Below are 17,601 nucleotides of genomic sequence, written 5' to 3' on the forward strand. Positions count from 1 at the left end.
TCAGCAGTAGTAAAGTAAGTTTATTTGCTATTTTTTAGTATTTGTACTGCTGCAGCATCTTGAAACCCACCATAGAGCAGCACCCCACTGTGCTAGGTGCTGCACACCAACATTAATTTCCTTCATATCCCAGCATGTCTCTCCTCCAGGCTGGTTTGTTGGTTGGTGTAAATTTTTCAAGAAGCCCCAGATCTGTTTTTTAATCAATCCCCCCCCCCCCCCCAGCTCTTCCTCACTCCCAGCTTTTTTGAAGACAACCACTTGTGGGTGTTTCAAAGCTATTTCCCTTCCTCACCACGTAATTACCTCTATTACTCATGAGCACACTAGGAGTTTAAATGCCCAGAATCTATGTACCCAGAAGTGTATTTGTTTCATAGAAGCAGCTGACATTTTAAAGATTTTAACCAGAAAAAAAATATTCAGGATTTTAAGCTCTTCTATTCTCCCATTTCAGATCACACAGGAGTACATGCAAGATAACTATAGCTTCCTTGGTCAATCAAATCCTTAAATATAGATATAGGCAACAAGGAATCTTTCTATAGTACTTACAAGGAGTTATTACTAGAATTTCCAGTTTTAGGAGAAAACCCAGCAGGAGTGGGCTAGAGGGCACATAAGGCCACCCAGAGTTGCTGGCAGCTTATTTCATGTGACTTTGGAAGATTTTTTTTTTTTTAATGTAAGGGGGGTGGGGAGCGGGAGAGAAACTTTTTTTTATTTCTAAAAATCAGCCATAAATTTGCCTAAGTACCAAAAAGCGTCCAAAAACCTTTCTGCACAGAATCTCTCTGACCTTTTCAAACAGAAAAACAACAAGATCTGTCTTGATCTCTCCTCTCTGCCTCTTCTGTCTGTCTTGAGTCAGGCCCTTTCCTCATCCCTTGGTTGCTGCCATCTCCTCCTCTCTGCGCTTGATACCAGTTATATTTTTCCCAAGTCCATTCAAAATGCTGCTGGCTCTTCTCTTTGACCAGTCTTAAATGGCTTGCAAGCTCTACTGTATTAGATATTCTTGCCTTTACCATGTAGCCCACCCACCCTATCAGATCTAAAGTACTGAGCTGTCAATTACCCCACCTTTGCTCTTGCATTGCCAACATCAATTGCCCATGTATCTTTAAGGCACCTCCATACTTTCTACTACGCCACTAGCTGTGTATTGAAAATCTTCCCATCAAAACATCTGAACTTTATCCTCTTAAGTCCCTCCTTAAAACCTGCTTCTGCCCTAAAACATACAAATCACTGCTGGCTGAATTAGGCAAGTGCAAACTGCAATTTTTGTGTTTCTGCTGTTCATGTGATCATGTCCTCCCAACCCACCCCATCCTATTTGTTTGTTCTATTCACTTTCTGAAGTATGTCCAAAATCTAGACTTGTGAGCTTTCTGGGACAGGGACCATCATTTGTAACTTGTCCGGACAGTGTCTGGCACAATACAGTGCATCTCTTATACTTGATGGTGGTTCCTTGGAGTTGTAAAATAATCACCTCCTAAATTGTATCGTCTGGATTATTCGCCAAAATTCTTGGTGTACGCTTAACTCAAAAAGCTTGCTTCCATGTGGAAACATCTGATGTATTAATATTCCTAAGTCAATAAAAACCAAAAACAAATGTTTAAGTTGTTCCGTGCCCCAGGACTGCTGTAACAGTTGGCAAAGGCTTTTCCACAGAAGCCTCAGACCGTGAAAGGTGACCACTGCAATCCAGAGAGAAGGGACATGTTTTTGCATCCCCATAATGATTAATCTGTGTGCAACTGCAGTCTCCTGGCACTGATACTGTGAGGGAGATGGGAATTGTGTGGAAGGGATAGGGAGAGAAAAGTGAGACCCTTCTCACACTGGGACTCTTCTCCCAACCCCCAGGAGGCTCCCTTGAGTCAGAACATCTACACTGCAATTTTATAGCCCCACAGCCTGAGACCCCTGAGCCCGAGTCAGCTGACACGGGTCAGCCATTGGGTCTGCTGCCTTAGGCAACAATCACAGACATACAACCTAGCTATGGAGTGAGGAAAAATAATACACTCAGACACCCTCAGGGTAAGCAGTGTTCAGCTGATAAAGTGAAAGCCAGTCCAGGGCTCTGTGTGTATTCTGGTTCATTTATTGAGCACATGACAGATCAGACAGACAATGTAAAATCACATGTATTATCTGTACTTAAAAAAAATTACAATAAATTACTGAAGAATTAGTAAAAGCAATTTTACTAGAGCTGCTCTCCAAAGGTACATGACAGAGGAGGCAGAGAATTAAGAAATACGCATGTGAATGTGAATACAGAGAGACCACCACAAAAGGAAGTAACACTGAACATTGCATAAAATGGTACCTTACTTGGGAACATCCATCAGCTGGCTCCAGTCTTTGTCATCCCAATCTGTTCTGAACACCAGCCTGATGCATCAATGTGGCTCACCCTCAGTACTGGCTCTGCACCAGCCACATGTCAACATTCTCGCTCTCTGCCAGTGAGGCACATGCCACTGGAACACAGATGCTTTTGTAATGAGATGAACATGTCTGTATGAAAAGAAATAATGCTTCCTGGGAGGCGAGGCCCTCCCACAGGGCGGTTACCATTCCCAAATGGAGCATCTACTTTCCACTGGTCCACAGTTAATTTGCAGAGAGTAATCTGTAGCTGCACTCCCTCCAGCTATATAAGCTTTTAAACTTGCAGGTGAGCTAGTCTGTTCAGATTTCAGCTATTAGAGTGATGGCTCAGAGGAGAACACCACAACTTTCCTCCCACTGCTGCTTTACTTTTCAGAACTGAGGTGTAAACAGCTCTTTGGACTCCTGTTGTACAGGCAGCCTGGAGATGCACAAGCTCCTGGAAAGCACTGTACTTCAGAGAGGCTACAAGGAACAGTCACAGGTGGCACCAGGTGCTCATGTAAATTTTCTGTCCACAGTGAGAAACTGATCTGCTAAGGTTCTACTAAGGGATACGTTTGCTCTGTGATAACTGAGTGATTGACATGGGCTCTGTAAACCTGGGTCATACATTGATATTCGACTGATTTATGACAAATTTACTATGGATCTTATTAAAAATTGGATCCATCACTAGTATATTAAAATTAAGTAAATAATTTCCTGGCAATATAATTACATAGATATATTTCTTTTAAAAGCTAATGGCTGTGACGACAGAAAGGTTGTCAACAAACTAATGTCAGAAGCAACAAGAGTAAGAAAAACAGATCTGTCTACCGACAGCTTGTAACAACTAAGATCCAATAAGTTGATTTCCAGTTCAGGACTTGCCTCCTCATTGCATCCATGATCTAACCCCTTGGCAGACCCAATATCTATTACAGAGCTACTGCTTCTTATGAATCAATGTCAAGGAGCTTGTGGCTTCAGACACAATTCAAAACCACCAATTCCTTACATCAAAGCGTTAAAAACAGAGGCTTAGAAAACAGTGTTTACATGAAACCTTCTTGTAAAATGCTGAAAAACCACATGCTACTGGGATGGCAAATCACATCCAATAGAAGCCTCCAGATCTGAGAAACTACTGCATTCAAATCTCCGGATGCTGGGATCAATGGGATACAATTGCAATACATCTGCCAAGGTACAGCACAGTATCTAAGAACCTAATAAGACTATTTTGTAGGCCAAGGACCTAGAGCGCTTAGACATACTGCTTAGATCACAGAGTGGCAGCCAAAGACGTACAGAGTTTCAAGCTGGGCTGCATCTTCTGTACAAAACTACCCAGGAACCTACAGCAAATGAGGGCAGGGCATGGAGTGCCTATTTTTGAAATAAAACTTAATTAAAAAAAGATAGCCAGAGGCAGACATGCATAATTTACAGTGGTAATTGCAAGCCTTAGGGGCTATTAGGTTCTAATAGCTTTCATGCTCTTGAGAATGTAACTTAATTCCACCAAGCAGGGTCTCCAGAGAGGTGTCTATGTTAAACAGCCACTGTGACAAGCCACTTATTCAGCAGAATCTACTGTAGTTGTTGTGTAGTTATTGGTCTCGGTAAAAAACTCCTGCCATCTGCCCAATGTCTATAGCCTCACCCTTTATCACCTGAGACATTACTGCTTTCCTTGAGTTCAGCCTGACACTGAGGAGGAGAGATCATAGTCACTGGATGAGCTGAACTGCCTCTCTACTTTCTTCTGCTCCTTTATCTTCAGGCCAATGTCAACCTTCTTCTCAAAGTAGTTTACCAGGGCTGTTTCTGTAAGCATGGAAGCCAAGACCTGCTCAAAGGAGATAGACCAGTCAGTGTCAATGGTGCTGCCATACCTTGCAGCTGAACTGCTAGCTTCACAACCAACCAGGACTGTGTCATCTGCAATATCTTCACACTGCAGGGAACCCGTGCTGACCATGGAGTAGGAAGACATGGACATATCGTCTTTGGTTTCATCATCTGACAAGAGCTGTATAGGAGATCCTAGTCCTTCTCCACCATCCCCATCTCCTGGAGTTTGTTTTTCCTGCTGGGTTTTTCCAGCCTGGATATTGACAGAAGCTGCGTCTCCTGGGTCAGCTTGGGGTTGCTGCTCCACTGCTGAATTCTGACTGTGTTCAGACATTGGTGACTCCTCTTCACTCACAGCATCCTGGGTATTATTTGCTTTGCAGTCATCAGTCTCCTTCATGGGTCGGTTGGAGAATTTTTTTCCAACCTCCCCAATTCGTAGGAGGAGGCTGGCGACAGTGGCAATGGCATGGTACAGCTCTTGTTCCACTGGGTCCTCACTGAACATGTTGTAAAGGGTCTTGCATAACTCTATAAACTGCTCCTTGAAAAACAGAAAACGACACCACAGGTTAGACTATAAAACCTCCACTAAATCTACAATGGTGGATGAAACTATGAGTCACCTGCTAAGAAGCAATGACTCCTATTAGAGATCATCCTGTATTAGATCATGCCCTCCAAGTAGTAGCTTATGTTTTCATGAGGCAGGACACTTACTAATATGTAGCCCAATATTTTGCATAGTGCTCCATCTTCTAAAGGTAGTGGAAACCCTAGGCAGTGTGTAAATCAGGGGAATGGCACTGAGGGGATGTTTGAAACACACTGCACTAGAGGGGAGCCTTTGTTTAGAGTTCTAATAGGAGAAGGAGGGTTAAATGTACCTGATTTTCACCACTGGAAATGTGTCTTAAGATTGAAACAAAATTAGTTTAGTTTATAAGTAAAAATCTCAAACTAGTTCCCCATCGGATGCACGTCCATATAATGGAACCACTAGAGTCTGACATTATTAGAACTCTAAATATTGAAACAAGCAGCAATGCTGCAAGTAAGGATTAAAGTGTCTTGGCAGAACTCCGAGCCTGCTGTATCCTGCCTTACTCCATCCCTGCTGCAAATCGCTCAACTGGAAACACATTCTCAGTTCACTTCCTACCTGGTTCATTTTGGGGAGATCCTTGATGGTTTCTTTCTTGGAATACTTTTCCTTGGCCCACATTCGCAGGTAGTATCTGTAATCCTGGGGGCTGGTACCCTTCTCCTCTGCAAGGCAAAGCCGGATCATTAGAGTCAGGGGTTTAATGGATTGAGATGCCAAACCAACCTAGTTTCCTTCTCTGACAAGGTTACTGACCTAGTGGATGGGGGAGAGGCAGCAGACATGATATACCTTGATTTTAGTAAGGCTTTTGACACTATCCCATGTGACATTCTCATATGCAAACTAGGGAAATGCAGTCTAGATGAAATTACTATAAGATGGGGGCACAACTGGTTGTAATACTGTACTCAAAGAGTAGCTCTCAATGGTTTCCTGTCAAACTGGTGAGACATATCTAGTTCAGTCCTACAGGTGGGCCCAGTACTATTCAATATTTTCATGACGGTCTTGGATAATGGCGTGGAGTGTATGCTTTTCAAATTTGCTTATGACACCAAGCTTGCAAACACTTTACAGGATAGGATTACAATTCAAAACAACCTTGACAAATTGGAGAATTGGTCCCAAATCAACAAGATGAAATTTAAAACAGCCAAGTGCAAAGTACCACACTTAGCAAGGAAAAATAAAGCGTCCAAATACGAAATGGGGAATAACTGAGTAGGTGATAGTCCTGCTGAAAAGGATCTGGGGGTTATAGTGGAGTGCAAATTGAATGAGAGTAAATAATGTGATGCAGTTGTGGAAAAGGCGGACATCATTCTTGCACACAACAGGAGTGTCACATGTAAGACAGGAGATAACTGTCCTGCTCTACTTGGCACTGGTAGCCTCAGCTGGAATACTGTGTCCAATTCTGGGGGCTGCACTTTGAGAAAGATGTGGACAAACTGGAGAGAGGACAAACATGATAAAAAAGTTTAGAAAACCTGATTTATGAGGAAAGGTTAAAAAAACTGAGTGTTTGAAAAAAGAAGACTGAGTGGAGCCCTGATAACCGTTTTCAAATATGTTAAGGCCTAAAAAAACGTTGACTCTCCATGTTCACTGAAGGATGGACAAAAAGTGATCAGTTTAATCCGCAGCAAGAGAGATTTAGGTTAGAAGTTAGGAAAAATATTCTAATGATAAGAGTAGTTCAGCACTGGAAGAGGCTTCTAAGGGACGTTGTAGAATCACTGGAAGTTTTTAAGAACAGGTTGGACACACACGCGTCAGGCATTGTCTAGGTTTACTTGGTTGTGCCTCCGTGCAAGGGGGCTGAACTCGATGACCTCTTGATGTCCCTTCCAGCCCTACATTTCCATGATTCTGTGTTGGCAAGAATACTGTTTTAGAAGGTTTCACTGACAGGACTCGGGAGATGAGACCTACAGGAAAGAGCACTCTGCTTTTAGACAGTTTTTCTGATGTGATGCAGAGGAGCACAACTAACACTGCTGCAATCAGCTTGGCAGTTATGAAATAAACTCTGCTCTTCTGTAAATTTTGCAGTTCTGCAGTTCATGGCTGGTGAGTTAAGGCCTCCCTAGCACATCAAGACCCTTTCAGGGAGGCTGTTACAATACCAGAATCAGCAAGGCATAAAAATTCCCTTGACCACATTACATTGTGCCTCTTGCCATAAGCGAAGTCTTGAGAGGTTTCCCATGCTAGGGTAAAGGGGGAGGAGCTAAAAAACTTGACATTACATGTATGACAAAACTGGGAAATGCCAGGGAGGCTACTACTTGTCCATATAAGGGAATAGTTAGTTACCTTTTTCTTTGGAATCCTCATTTCTCCCTCCTCTGTCTTCCTGAGTATCTGCTTCTAAACAAACATTGATATTAGAAAAGTGACTCAGCAAATATCCTATTTACTGCACAGTGTGCAATGAATACAAGACAACTTACATGTCCACTATGGTACTCGACTGAGTATTTTTAATAAAATTAGGGCTAGCTTTCCTACACCATTCCCCTATAGCAGACAGCAGGGCTGAAAGAGTCACAACTTGAAAAATATACTTGCACACAATAAGTAAGAAGCTTTTCCAGGTGCGTATCAAGTTTGCAGAATGTGAGTTTACATTTTAAAAAGTTCATAAGCCCGGTGGTTCCAAAGGTTACTTGTTACTCATATTTGGAAAGTCAAGTCCTTGGGTCGTGTGAGGTGTCTCCTAAAATTTCCAAGCCTTATGACATTGTCTAAAATAGCAGTTTTCTTAATTTTTTCCACTGGTGCAGCTCAACAGGTGGTAGATGTGACACTGGCAGGCTAGGTGCCAGTTCATGTCAAGGTCCCTAGGTTTCAACTGAACACTGACAAATACATAACTGGAACCAGCCTGGCTCACCCATGTGTTAGTGAGTTAAAATAGGCCTTAGTTATAAAAAGGTGTTTAGACTTTATGGAATGCTTGTAAACTGCTGCATGCATTAATCTCACTTATAATATCTATATCCTATGTCATAAGATAATACATATGTAACTGTACATCACCAGTCAGGAGAGAAGCATTACCAAGTGTGAAATACTAGCTTGCCACAGGAGGTGTTATCTCCCGTCCAACAAAAGAAGGCCCATAAACACTAGACAAACCACTGTGGAACATCAGAGGACAAAACACTGTTGATTGCTCTCCTCATCCCCATCTGAAGAGGAGACATGCAACTGAATTCCTCCCAACAGCTGAACTTGCAACATGAGGCAGATGGTGGGGGAAGCAATAAAAGGTGGTAACAAGGAGCAACTGTATCTTTTATGCTGCCTAGGCCTGGTCTACACTAAGGGGGGGGGTTGAAAAGACGGTTACTCACCTGTAGTAACTGGTGTTCTTCGAGATGTGTTGCTCCTATCCATTCCATTGTAGGTGTGCGCGCCGCGCGTGCACGGTTCTTCGGAACATTTTTACCCTAGCAACACCGGCGGGCCGGCTGGGCGCCCCCTGGAGTGGCGCCGCCATGGCGCTGTATATATACCCCAGCCGGCCCGTCCGCTCCTCAGTTCCTTCTTGCCGGCTATTCCGACAGTGGGGAAGGAGGGCGGGTCTGGAATGGATAGGAGCAACACATCTCGAAGAACACCAGTTACTACAGGTGAGTAACCGTCTTTTCTTCTTCGAGTGATTGCTCCTATGCATTCCATTGTAGGTGATTCCCAAGCCTTACCTAGGCGGTGGGGTCGGAATGAGACGTGGCGGAGCGTAATACCGCATGGCCGAAGGCTGCGTCATCCCGAGACTGCTGCACCAACGCATAGTGGGAAGCGAAGGTGTGGACTGAAGACCAGGTAGCCGCTCTGCAGATGTCCTGGATGGGAATGTGGGCCAGGAAGGCGGCCGACGAGGCGTGCGCCCTCGTCGAGTGTGCGGTGAGGCGGCACGGGGGGACGCGAGCAAGCTCGTAGCATGTTCATATGCAGGCCGTCACCCAGGACGAAATCCGTTGCGAGGAGACCGGCTCGCCTTTCATACGCTCAGCAATTGCCACAAAGAGCTGCGAGGAACGCCGGAAGGACTTTGTCCGGTCGATGTAAAAGGCGAGGGCCCTACGGACATCCAGAGAGTGGAGCTGCTGCTCACGAGGTGAGGCGTGCGGCTTTGGAAAGAAAACCGGGAGGAAGATCTCCTGATTAAGATGGAAGGCCGACACCACCTTGGGGAGGAAGGCCGGATGCGGTCGGAGCTGCACTTTGTCCCCGTGGAAGACGGTATATGGGGGACCCGTTGTCAGGGCGCGGAGTTCCGAGACTCGTCTGGCGGATGTGATCGCCACGAGGAAGGCCGTCTTCCAGGTAAGATGTAGCAGAGAGCACGTGGCCATGGGCTCGAAGGGTGGGCCCATCATCTGGGCGAGAACCAGGTTCAGGTCCCAAGTCGGAGCAGGCGGACGCACCTGAGGGTAGAGACGGTCTAATCCTTTAAGGAAGCGGGCTACCATCGGGTTAGAGAAGACGGAGCGCCCTCCGACAGCGGGCCGGAAGGCTGACAGAGCCGCCAGGTGCACCCTCAGGGACGAGATCGCGAGACCTTGACCTTTCAGGTACCAGAGGTAATCGAGGACGGTCTGGATGGGGGCCGAGAATGGGTTAAAACTGCGCTGGTCGCACCATAGCGCAAAGCGTTTCCACTTTGCGAGGTAGGTAGACCGCGTCGACGGCTTCCTGCTTTCCAGCAGAACTTGCTGCACCGCTGCCGAACATACCCTCTCTGTGTCGGTCAACCACTCAGGAACCAAGCTGTAAGATGCAGCGACTGCAGGTTCGGGTGACAAAGCCTGCCGAGGTCCTGAGTGATGAGGTCCGGCCATAGCGGAAGGGGAATGGGTTCCCGAACCGACAGCTCGAGCAGCAGGGTATACCAATGCTGCCTCGGCCAGGCCGGAGCGACGAGTATTATGCGGGCCCTGTCTCTCTGAAGCTTGAGTAATACTCGGTGGATGAGCGGAAACGGGGGGAACGCGTAGAGGAGAGGCTCCGTCCATGGCAGGAGAAACGCATCCGGGAGGGAGCCTGGAGCTTGACCCTGGAAGGAGCAAAACCTGTGGCACTTCCTGTTGGCCCGGGAGGCGAAGAGGTCTATCTGGGGAAACCCCCACCTCTGGAAGATTGCGTAAGCCACATCTGGGCGAAGGGACCACTCGTGGGAGGCGAAGGACCTGCTCAAACGGTCCGCCAACGTGTTCTGTACCCCCGGTAGAAAAAACGCTTCGAGGCGAATCGAGTGGGTCACGCAAAGGTCCCAGAGGAGCATCGCCTCCTTGCAAAGCGGGGAGGACCGAGCTCCGCCCTGCTTGTTGACATAGAACATGGCTGTGGTGTTGTCCGTGTACACCGCTGCACAGCGGCCCTGAAGGTGGGTCCGAAAGGCGAGACACGCCAGACGGATCGCTCTCAGCTCCCGGACGTTGATATGGAGGGAGAGCTCCTGGGCTGACCAAAGACCTTGGGTGTGCAGGTCTCCTATGTGAGCCCCCCAACCCAGCGCCGACGCGTCTGTGGTCAGGGTGATCGACGGGCGAGGAGGGCGGAAGGGAACCCCTGCGCAGACTGTCTCCGGATCCAGCCACCAGGTGTGTGACCGAAGAGCGGGACTCGGTACCACCACCACCATGTCCAGTGGGTCGCGCTGAGGGCGGTACACCGAAGCCAGCCACATTTGGAACGGGCGCAGTCGCAGCCTTGCGTGCGCGGTCACAAACGTACACGCTGCCATGTGGCCCAGAAGACGAAGGCAGCACCGCACTGTTGTTGTCGGAAAGGCCTGAAGTGTTCGTATCAGGGATGCCAACGTGTCGTGTCGGCCCCGAGGGAGGCAGGCCCTGGCCAGAGTGGAGTCGAGGACGGCTCCTATGAATTCCACTCTTTGCGTTGGAACTAGGTGGGACTTGTCGGTGTTGACAAGCAGGCCGAGAGATCGAAACAGACACAGTATCTCGGATACCTGAGCCGCCACCTGCTCTTGGGTACGGCCACGAATCAGCCAGTCGTCGAGGTATGGGTACACGTGAATCCGACGACGACGGAGGGCCGCAGCTACGACCGCCATGCATTTGGTGAATACCCGTGGTGCGGTGGAGAGGCCGAAGGGTAACACCGCAAACTGGTAGTGGGCCTCGTTGACCATAAAGCGCAGGTAGCGTCTGTGGGGGGGGTAAATTGCCACATGAAAGTAAGCATCCTTCATGTCGAGGGCGGCAAACCAGTCTCCTGGATCCAAAGAAGGGATAATGGTCCCCAAAGTTACCATCCGAAACTTGAGCTTGCAGAGGTATTTGTTCAGCTCTCGGAGGTCCAAGATGGGACGAAGACCCCCTTTCGCCTTGGGGATAAGAAAATATCTGGAGTAGAATCCCCTGCCCCGCCTGTTGGGAGGCACCTCCTCGATGGCACCCACGCTCAACAGAGTCTGGACCTCCTGTAAGAGGACTTGCTCGTGAGAGGGGTCCCTGAAGAGGGACTGGGAGGGTGGGTGGGAGGGAGGGGGCGAAGTAAACTGTAGGTGGTAGCCGTGCTGGATGGTGTTGAGCACCCAGCCGTCTGATGTTACCGAATACCACGCCTGGAGGAAGCGGGAAAGGCGATTCGAAAATAACGGGGATGGATCCTGAGGGGAGAGTGGTGCGCCGTCCTCGGGCGTCCCGTCAAAAGGCCGGCTTGGGACCTTGAGGAGCCTTGGACGAGCCTTGAGATTGGTTACGCCGCCCGCCCGACGGTCTGCGGCGGAATGGGGCCCTGCGATTGTTAAATGGCCGAGACCTGGCCTGCGGTCCGGGCCGATAGAGCTGTTGGCGGAACGGGCGCCTCTGAGTGGCTGGTGTATGCATCCCCAAAGTACGGATTGCCACTCGTCCGTCCTTGAGGGTCTGAATTCTCGTATCAGTTTTTTCCGAGAACAGGCCCTGTGTTTCAAAGGGGAGGTCCTGGAGGGTATATTGGACCTCCGGTGGCAGAGTGGATGACTGTAGCCACGCGATGCGTCGCATGGTTACACCGGACGCCACAGTCCTGGCCCCCGAGTCCGCTGAGTCGACCGCAGCCTTAATCAAGGTCCTGGAGGCCAACTTGCCTTCTTCTAGAAGCGCCGAGAATTCCCGGCGGGAGTCTTGCGGGGTTAGCTCCGCGAACTTTCCCAGGCAACCCAGGATGTTAAAGGTATACCGGGAGAGCAGGGCCATTTGATTAGCGATGCGGAGTTGGAGACCGCCCGCGGAGTAAATCTTTCGTCCCAGTAAGTCCATGCGCCTGGACTCCTTAGACTTCGGCGCAGCGGCAGGCTGTCCGTTACGCTCCCGGTCGTTAACGGATTGGACCACCAACGAGTCCGGAGCCGGGTGGACATAAAGGTATTCGTACCCTGTTGGTGGTACCGAATACTTCCTCTCCACGCCGCGTGCCGTGGGAGGGACGGAGGAGGGCGACTGCCAGATGGCGGCATTGTTCCGCTGGATTGTGCGGATGAATGGCAGCGCTACTCTTACGGGGGCGTCTGCTCCCACTACGTCCGTGATGGGATCATCGACCTCCTGGACCTCCTCGATTGGCAGGTTGATGGCTTTCGCCACCCGCCGAAGAAGGTCCTGGTGCGCTTTGAGGTCTATCGGCGGGGGCTCTGCTGGTGACGCTCCCGCCACCGCCTCGTCGGGAGAGGAGGACGAGGAGTGACCAGGCAGCACCTCTTCAGGAGCTGGCTGCGCATCTGGTCTGTCCGGTGCCAGCGTCTCATGCCCCAACGGAGTATCACGGGGGGCAGACTGCGGCGTGGGAGACGGGGGTGGCCTGCTCACCGTGGCCTCCGGCACCGAACGCACCGAACCAGGCTGCCTCGGTGGAAGGGGAGGCCCCCGCTCATGTTGGGCCCAGGGTACCCAAAACCCCCATTGCTGAGGTCCATGGTCTTGCGGAATAGACCCCGCTCTGAAGTCCACCGCGCTGCCCTCCGGAGAAGCAACAGAGGGCTCCCTCGAAGGCCAGGGAGGGGCCGTAGCGGTACCCGGGTGAACATCCGGTGCCGGGATAAACTGTCTCTCCGGTGCCGGTGGATGGTACCGGTCGTCATGCTTGATCGGCGAACGAGATCTTCGTGAAGCGCGGTACCGGGAGCTCGACCGGCGGTGCCGGGAGCTCGACCTGCGGCGCCGAGAGCTCGACCGGCGGCGCCGGGAGCTCGACCGGCGGCGCCGAGAGCTTGACCGGCGGCGCCGGGAGACTGACCTCGAGCGCGATCGGCGGCGCCTTGAGCGGCTGCGCGAATCGCGATAACGTCCGCGATGTCTGGAGCCGGACCTGGTGCGGTGCCGGCGACTCGGCGACCGGGACCTGGAACGCCGCCGGGAGTGCGACCGGTACCGCGATTGCGAGCGGTACCGGGACTGCGAGCGGCGATGAGATGGAGAGCGGCGTCTCGACGTCGACCGCCGTGCGGAGCGGGCCCGGTGCGGTGGTGATCGGCCCCTCGAAGGAGAACGGGAGCGAGAGCGGATCACGGTGCTCCGATCACCTCGGCCGAGAGAAGGAGGGCGCATCATCAGAGGCTTTCCCATGGATTTTAGAGTCCGTACCGGCGGCGCCGGTAGCTGATGGCCCTGGTCCGTGAGGTCAATTAGCTCCCTTGCCGTTGCGAACGCCTCCGGCGTAGACGGGAGCCTCAGCTCTTCCTCGGTTGGCACCGGGGAGCCGGGCGGTGCCGGACTCGACGGCCCTTGCGGCGCCGGAGTCAACGGCCCGGTGCACTTCTTGTGCACTGCCTCAGCCTGTACCGTTGTAGTCGTCGGCGGCTGGGCTGACGGCTTGTGCTGTTGTTTAGCAGCTGCCGTTTTCGGCACCTTTTGCTTCTTCCTCGGGGAGAGGGAGCGGTGCCGGGTCTTCGGTGCCGGGTGCCGAGATGCGCCGGCACCGGAGTGGCTCGGTGCTGCCGGTGCGCTGCTCACTGAGGCCGGTTTCGGCGCCGACGGAGCTGGTGCCGGAGGTTGGAGAGCCGACTCCATCAGGAGCTGTTTTAATCGAGAGTCCCGCTCCTTCCTCGTACGCGGCTTGAAAGCCACACAAATGGGCCACTTATCTGACCGGTGCGACTCCCCCAGGCAGCGGAGGCAAGAGTCATGCGGGTCACTCACCGGCATGGACCGTTGGCAAGCCACGCAGGGCTTGAATCCCGGTGCCCCGGGCATAAGCCCGCACCGGGGCGGAAGAAGAGGGCTAGCCCCTCTAATTCCCTAACTACTATGCTATACAACTAACTATCAACTTTAACAAGAAACTAACAAACTATTAACAACTATATACAGGAAACTATTGAGAACGCTAGGGCTGTGGAGGTAAAGGAGCACTCCACTGTTCCTACTAGCCGTCACGGGCGGAAAGAAGGAACTGAGGAGCGGACGGTCCGGCTGGGGTATATATACAGCGCCATGGCGGCGCCACTCCAGGGGGCGCCCAGCCGGTGTTGCTAGGGTAAAAATGTTCCGAAGAACCGTGCACGCGCGGCGCGCACACCTACAATGGAATGCATAGGAGCAATCACTCGAAGAAGAACTAAGGTACGCAAGTTCAGCTACGCGAATAGCGTAGCTGAACTCGAACTACCTTAGTTCGAAGTACTCACCCGTCCAGACTCCGCGGGATCGAAGTCCGCGGCTCCCCCGTCGACTCCGCCACCGCCGTTTGCGGTGGTGGAGTTCCGGAGTCGACGGGAGCGCGTTCGGAGTTCGATATATCGCGTCTAGATTAGACGCGATATATCAAACTCCGAGAAGTCGAACGCTAGCCACCGACCCGGACGGTAAGTATAGACGTACCCTTAGACTCTGAGGGAGCAAGTACTAGTAAGCATAAGCAAAAGATCCCCAGTGCTTGGCCTAGGTTAGCCCTACGGGACATATAGAACTTGCATATTATAGAAGCTTCAATTATCTTTTGAAACAGTGGAACTCATTTGTGTGCATGTGTTTACCTGCTTTAAGCTTGTAAATAACTCTCGTTTCCTTTTCCTAGTTAAGAAATCCTTAGATGGTTTATTATAGGATTGGCTACAAGTGTTGTCTTTGGTGGGAGATCTAAGGTGCAATTGACCTGGGGTAACTGACTGGTCCTTTGGGACTGGGAATAACCTGAATATTGCTGTAGCACTTGGTGTAAGGGACCATCTATCACAAAGTAAGCTTACCTGGGTGACAAGACAGATCGGGGTACCCAAGGGGACTGTCTGTGACTCCAGGTTAAGGCTGTATAGTGCTTGAGGAGTTCACACTTGATAATAGGTTAGTGAAATCTAAGTGCAGAACTCACAACCAATTTGGGGTTTGTGCCCTGCTTCTTAACAGTCTGCCCTGAGCTTGTTATCCATGTGCTTGAGTTACCACAGGACAGCGTGACATTAGCAATGGTAGAAGTTTGAAGAAAAGTGTTAGCATATACACAGCCTGTGAATGAATAGGGGTGAGCAGGGAAAGGAAAGGAAAGAGAGAGAAGGAGAGATTGATGGGATAAGTGGGCAAAGAGAAATATGGTACAGAGGGATAGGTAAGAAAAGAGCACAATATGGGGAAAGGAAGAGAGAGAGAGAGAAGGATGAGATGAAATAGACATGGAAGTTAACTAAGCCCCATGATCTATTATAGGAAAGAAAAAGTGGAATGAGCCCTGGAAAGGAAAGAAGATACAACAAAAGCAAGAGAAATTAAACACACAAAGATGATGGAACATTATTAGATAAATAGATTATTCAAATGTCAGCAATGTTATTTGAGTAATTTATTTGACACGGTTATTCAACCAGCTCTGTAGAGGGTTATACCTTATTTGGCTAATAAATTAGTGAAATTTATCAAATAATATACTTAATCCTTTTAATCTGCTATTTGATCAGCCATAGTAGTAAGTTAATTTTAAAAAGCGTATTGAATAGAAAGTTGATTGACAATGCTATAGTACACATTAAATAGTAAGCAAATCTTCTTTCCTTTAAGCTGCAAGGCTCTGGAGAAGCCCTAGTGAAGGCACTGCTATCTTTACATTGGCTAGTAGACTTCGTTCTCAGTCTAGTAGGTGTCAAGTAAATTTTTCAATGTCTGGGAATAGCCATTACCAAACTCCACTGGAGGAACTATAGGTCAAACTTTTTCTCAAGGCCAAAGCCTGTAATTAAAATTAGTCATCTTTGGCTATAACAGAGATGTAACGCAGTAGACAGAATAAACACAGGTACTGAAAGGCATCTAAAATGCACATGAGACCAACAAACAAAGTGCTAGGTATAGCATTGCATGCATAGAGGGAGTGCAAGCGGAAAGCAGCAATAAAATAGTTTCATGGTATTTTAAAATGGAGCTTCAGTGCTGGCAGATTATTTTAGCATAATAACAAAGAGCTCAGTGCGTACACACACCCTAGAGACTGACCTTGAGACTCACAGTGCAAGAAGAAATCCAGCTCTGAGACAAAAGGAGATACTGGAGCAGCAGAGAGAGGGTTTGAGGGCAGGGTAAATCCAAGGGAAAACAGAGAGAGTGGGCCAGACACAGAGACACACATAAAGGAGGAAAAAAAACAAAAAAAAAAAAGACACAGTGAGACTCCCTGAACTTAGAAACAGGAAAGATGGGTTGATAAAAGCAGATAGCATCATTAACGTTCCTACTCAGCAGTCTCTGTGAGAGTGTTTCACAGCATGCTGAATTCTCTTCTACAAAAGCAGAGATTAAACAGCACATCAACTAACTCATCTCCCCCAAGCAACAATGAGAAGCAACCCTAAAACACTTCTACTGATCAACCCTGCTTTGGAGGGTCACCATTCAAACTGCACAGACTTGTGCAACACTTGCAGCCTTCATCTCTTAGGGTAGAGCAGGTGTTATGTTACCTTCTGTCGAGATATCCTCTGTGAAATAACTTGTGGCCTCCAGAGCAGACTCAGCCTCTTCTGAGATCAGAGCTGTACATGCAGAGAGAGAGAGAGAGAGAGAGAGAAAAAGAGATGATTAGGTTACTGAGGCACCTCCCCCTTCCCATCTGCCATCATGTAACATCCCTGTGGAAACTACAGCAATTACTTACAGTGATAATTCAGATATATCAATGTTTTTGGTTTTTTAAAATATTTACCTGTCCTTCAGTGCAATTTAGTAGCTGGAAATGAGGCTGGTTATGTAACCAGCTTTCTGCAGATCATCCGCAAATTCTTCATAGATCAGTTTGAGAACTACTGAGGTAGGATATCCACTCATTCCCCTCAGTAGGTGGGAATACACAAAAAAGCTTTATTGAAATATCTAGCAAAACGCATAAGGATCCTCCTCAGCCAGTGTGATAGCTACCATTGGGTGTCTGAGAGAAGGAGGGAGAAGAGATCACTCACCGGGAGGCAGGTGCAATTTGTAAAGTAGTTTAAGCTTCTCAGTCAGGTCACCATGGTACATCCCACCTGTGCGGGAAAGGATGAGATACACAGCCCTTAGTGTTAAGAGTCACTGATAGCTGACAGGATCCATCAAACAGACCCCTAGAGTTCCCATACAAGCAAGGGGAAGCTGAAAAGTTCTGCAGCTACAGCTCCTGTACAGAATGAAATCTGTGCTGTGTTTAGCAAGAAGGCATTTCTCATTCTGTAATGACATCGTCCTCCCTCCTGGATGAATTCCATTGTCTCTCTATGGTTATGTGCTCGGAACGGTGGAAAACTTTGCTAAAACATTCCA

General features: G+C 49.2%; 1 protein-coding gene across 2 annotated transcripts in view; it reads right to left on the minus strand.

The window, feature by feature from the left end:
• Window positions 1-2,097: 2,097 nt before the first annotated feature.
• The window catches only part of TBC1D9B (TBC1 domain family member 9B), a 45,846-nt gene continuing 30,342 nt past the window's right edge, over window positions 2,098-17,601 (minus strand). For both annotated transcript variants that reach the window (XM_045027653.1, XM_045027654.1), the window contains 5 exons: window positions 17,262-17,327; window positions 16,767-16,838; window positions 7,181-7,234; window positions 5,417-5,523; window positions 2,098-4,798 (listed from right to left, as the gene is read on the minus strand). In XM_045027653.1, coding sequence (XP_044883588.1) covers window positions 4,100-4,798; window positions 5,417-5,523; window positions 7,181-7,234; window positions 16,767-16,838; window positions 17,262-17,327 — 998 coding nt within the window. In that variant the 3' untranslated portion in view covers window positions 2,098-4,099. The remainder of the gene's footprint in view (window positions 4,799-5,416; window positions 5,524-7,180; window positions 7,235-16,766; window positions 16,839-17,261; window positions 17,328-17,601) is intronic.

The sequence above is a fragment of the Mauremys mutica genome, chromosome 8 (genome assembly GCF_020497125.1).
Source record: "Mauremys mutica isolate MM-2020 ecotype Southern chromosome 8, ASM2049712v1, whole genome shotgun sequence".
Classification (NCBI taxonomy): Eukaryota; Metazoa; Chordata; order Testudines; family Geoemydidae; genus Mauremys; species Mauremys mutica.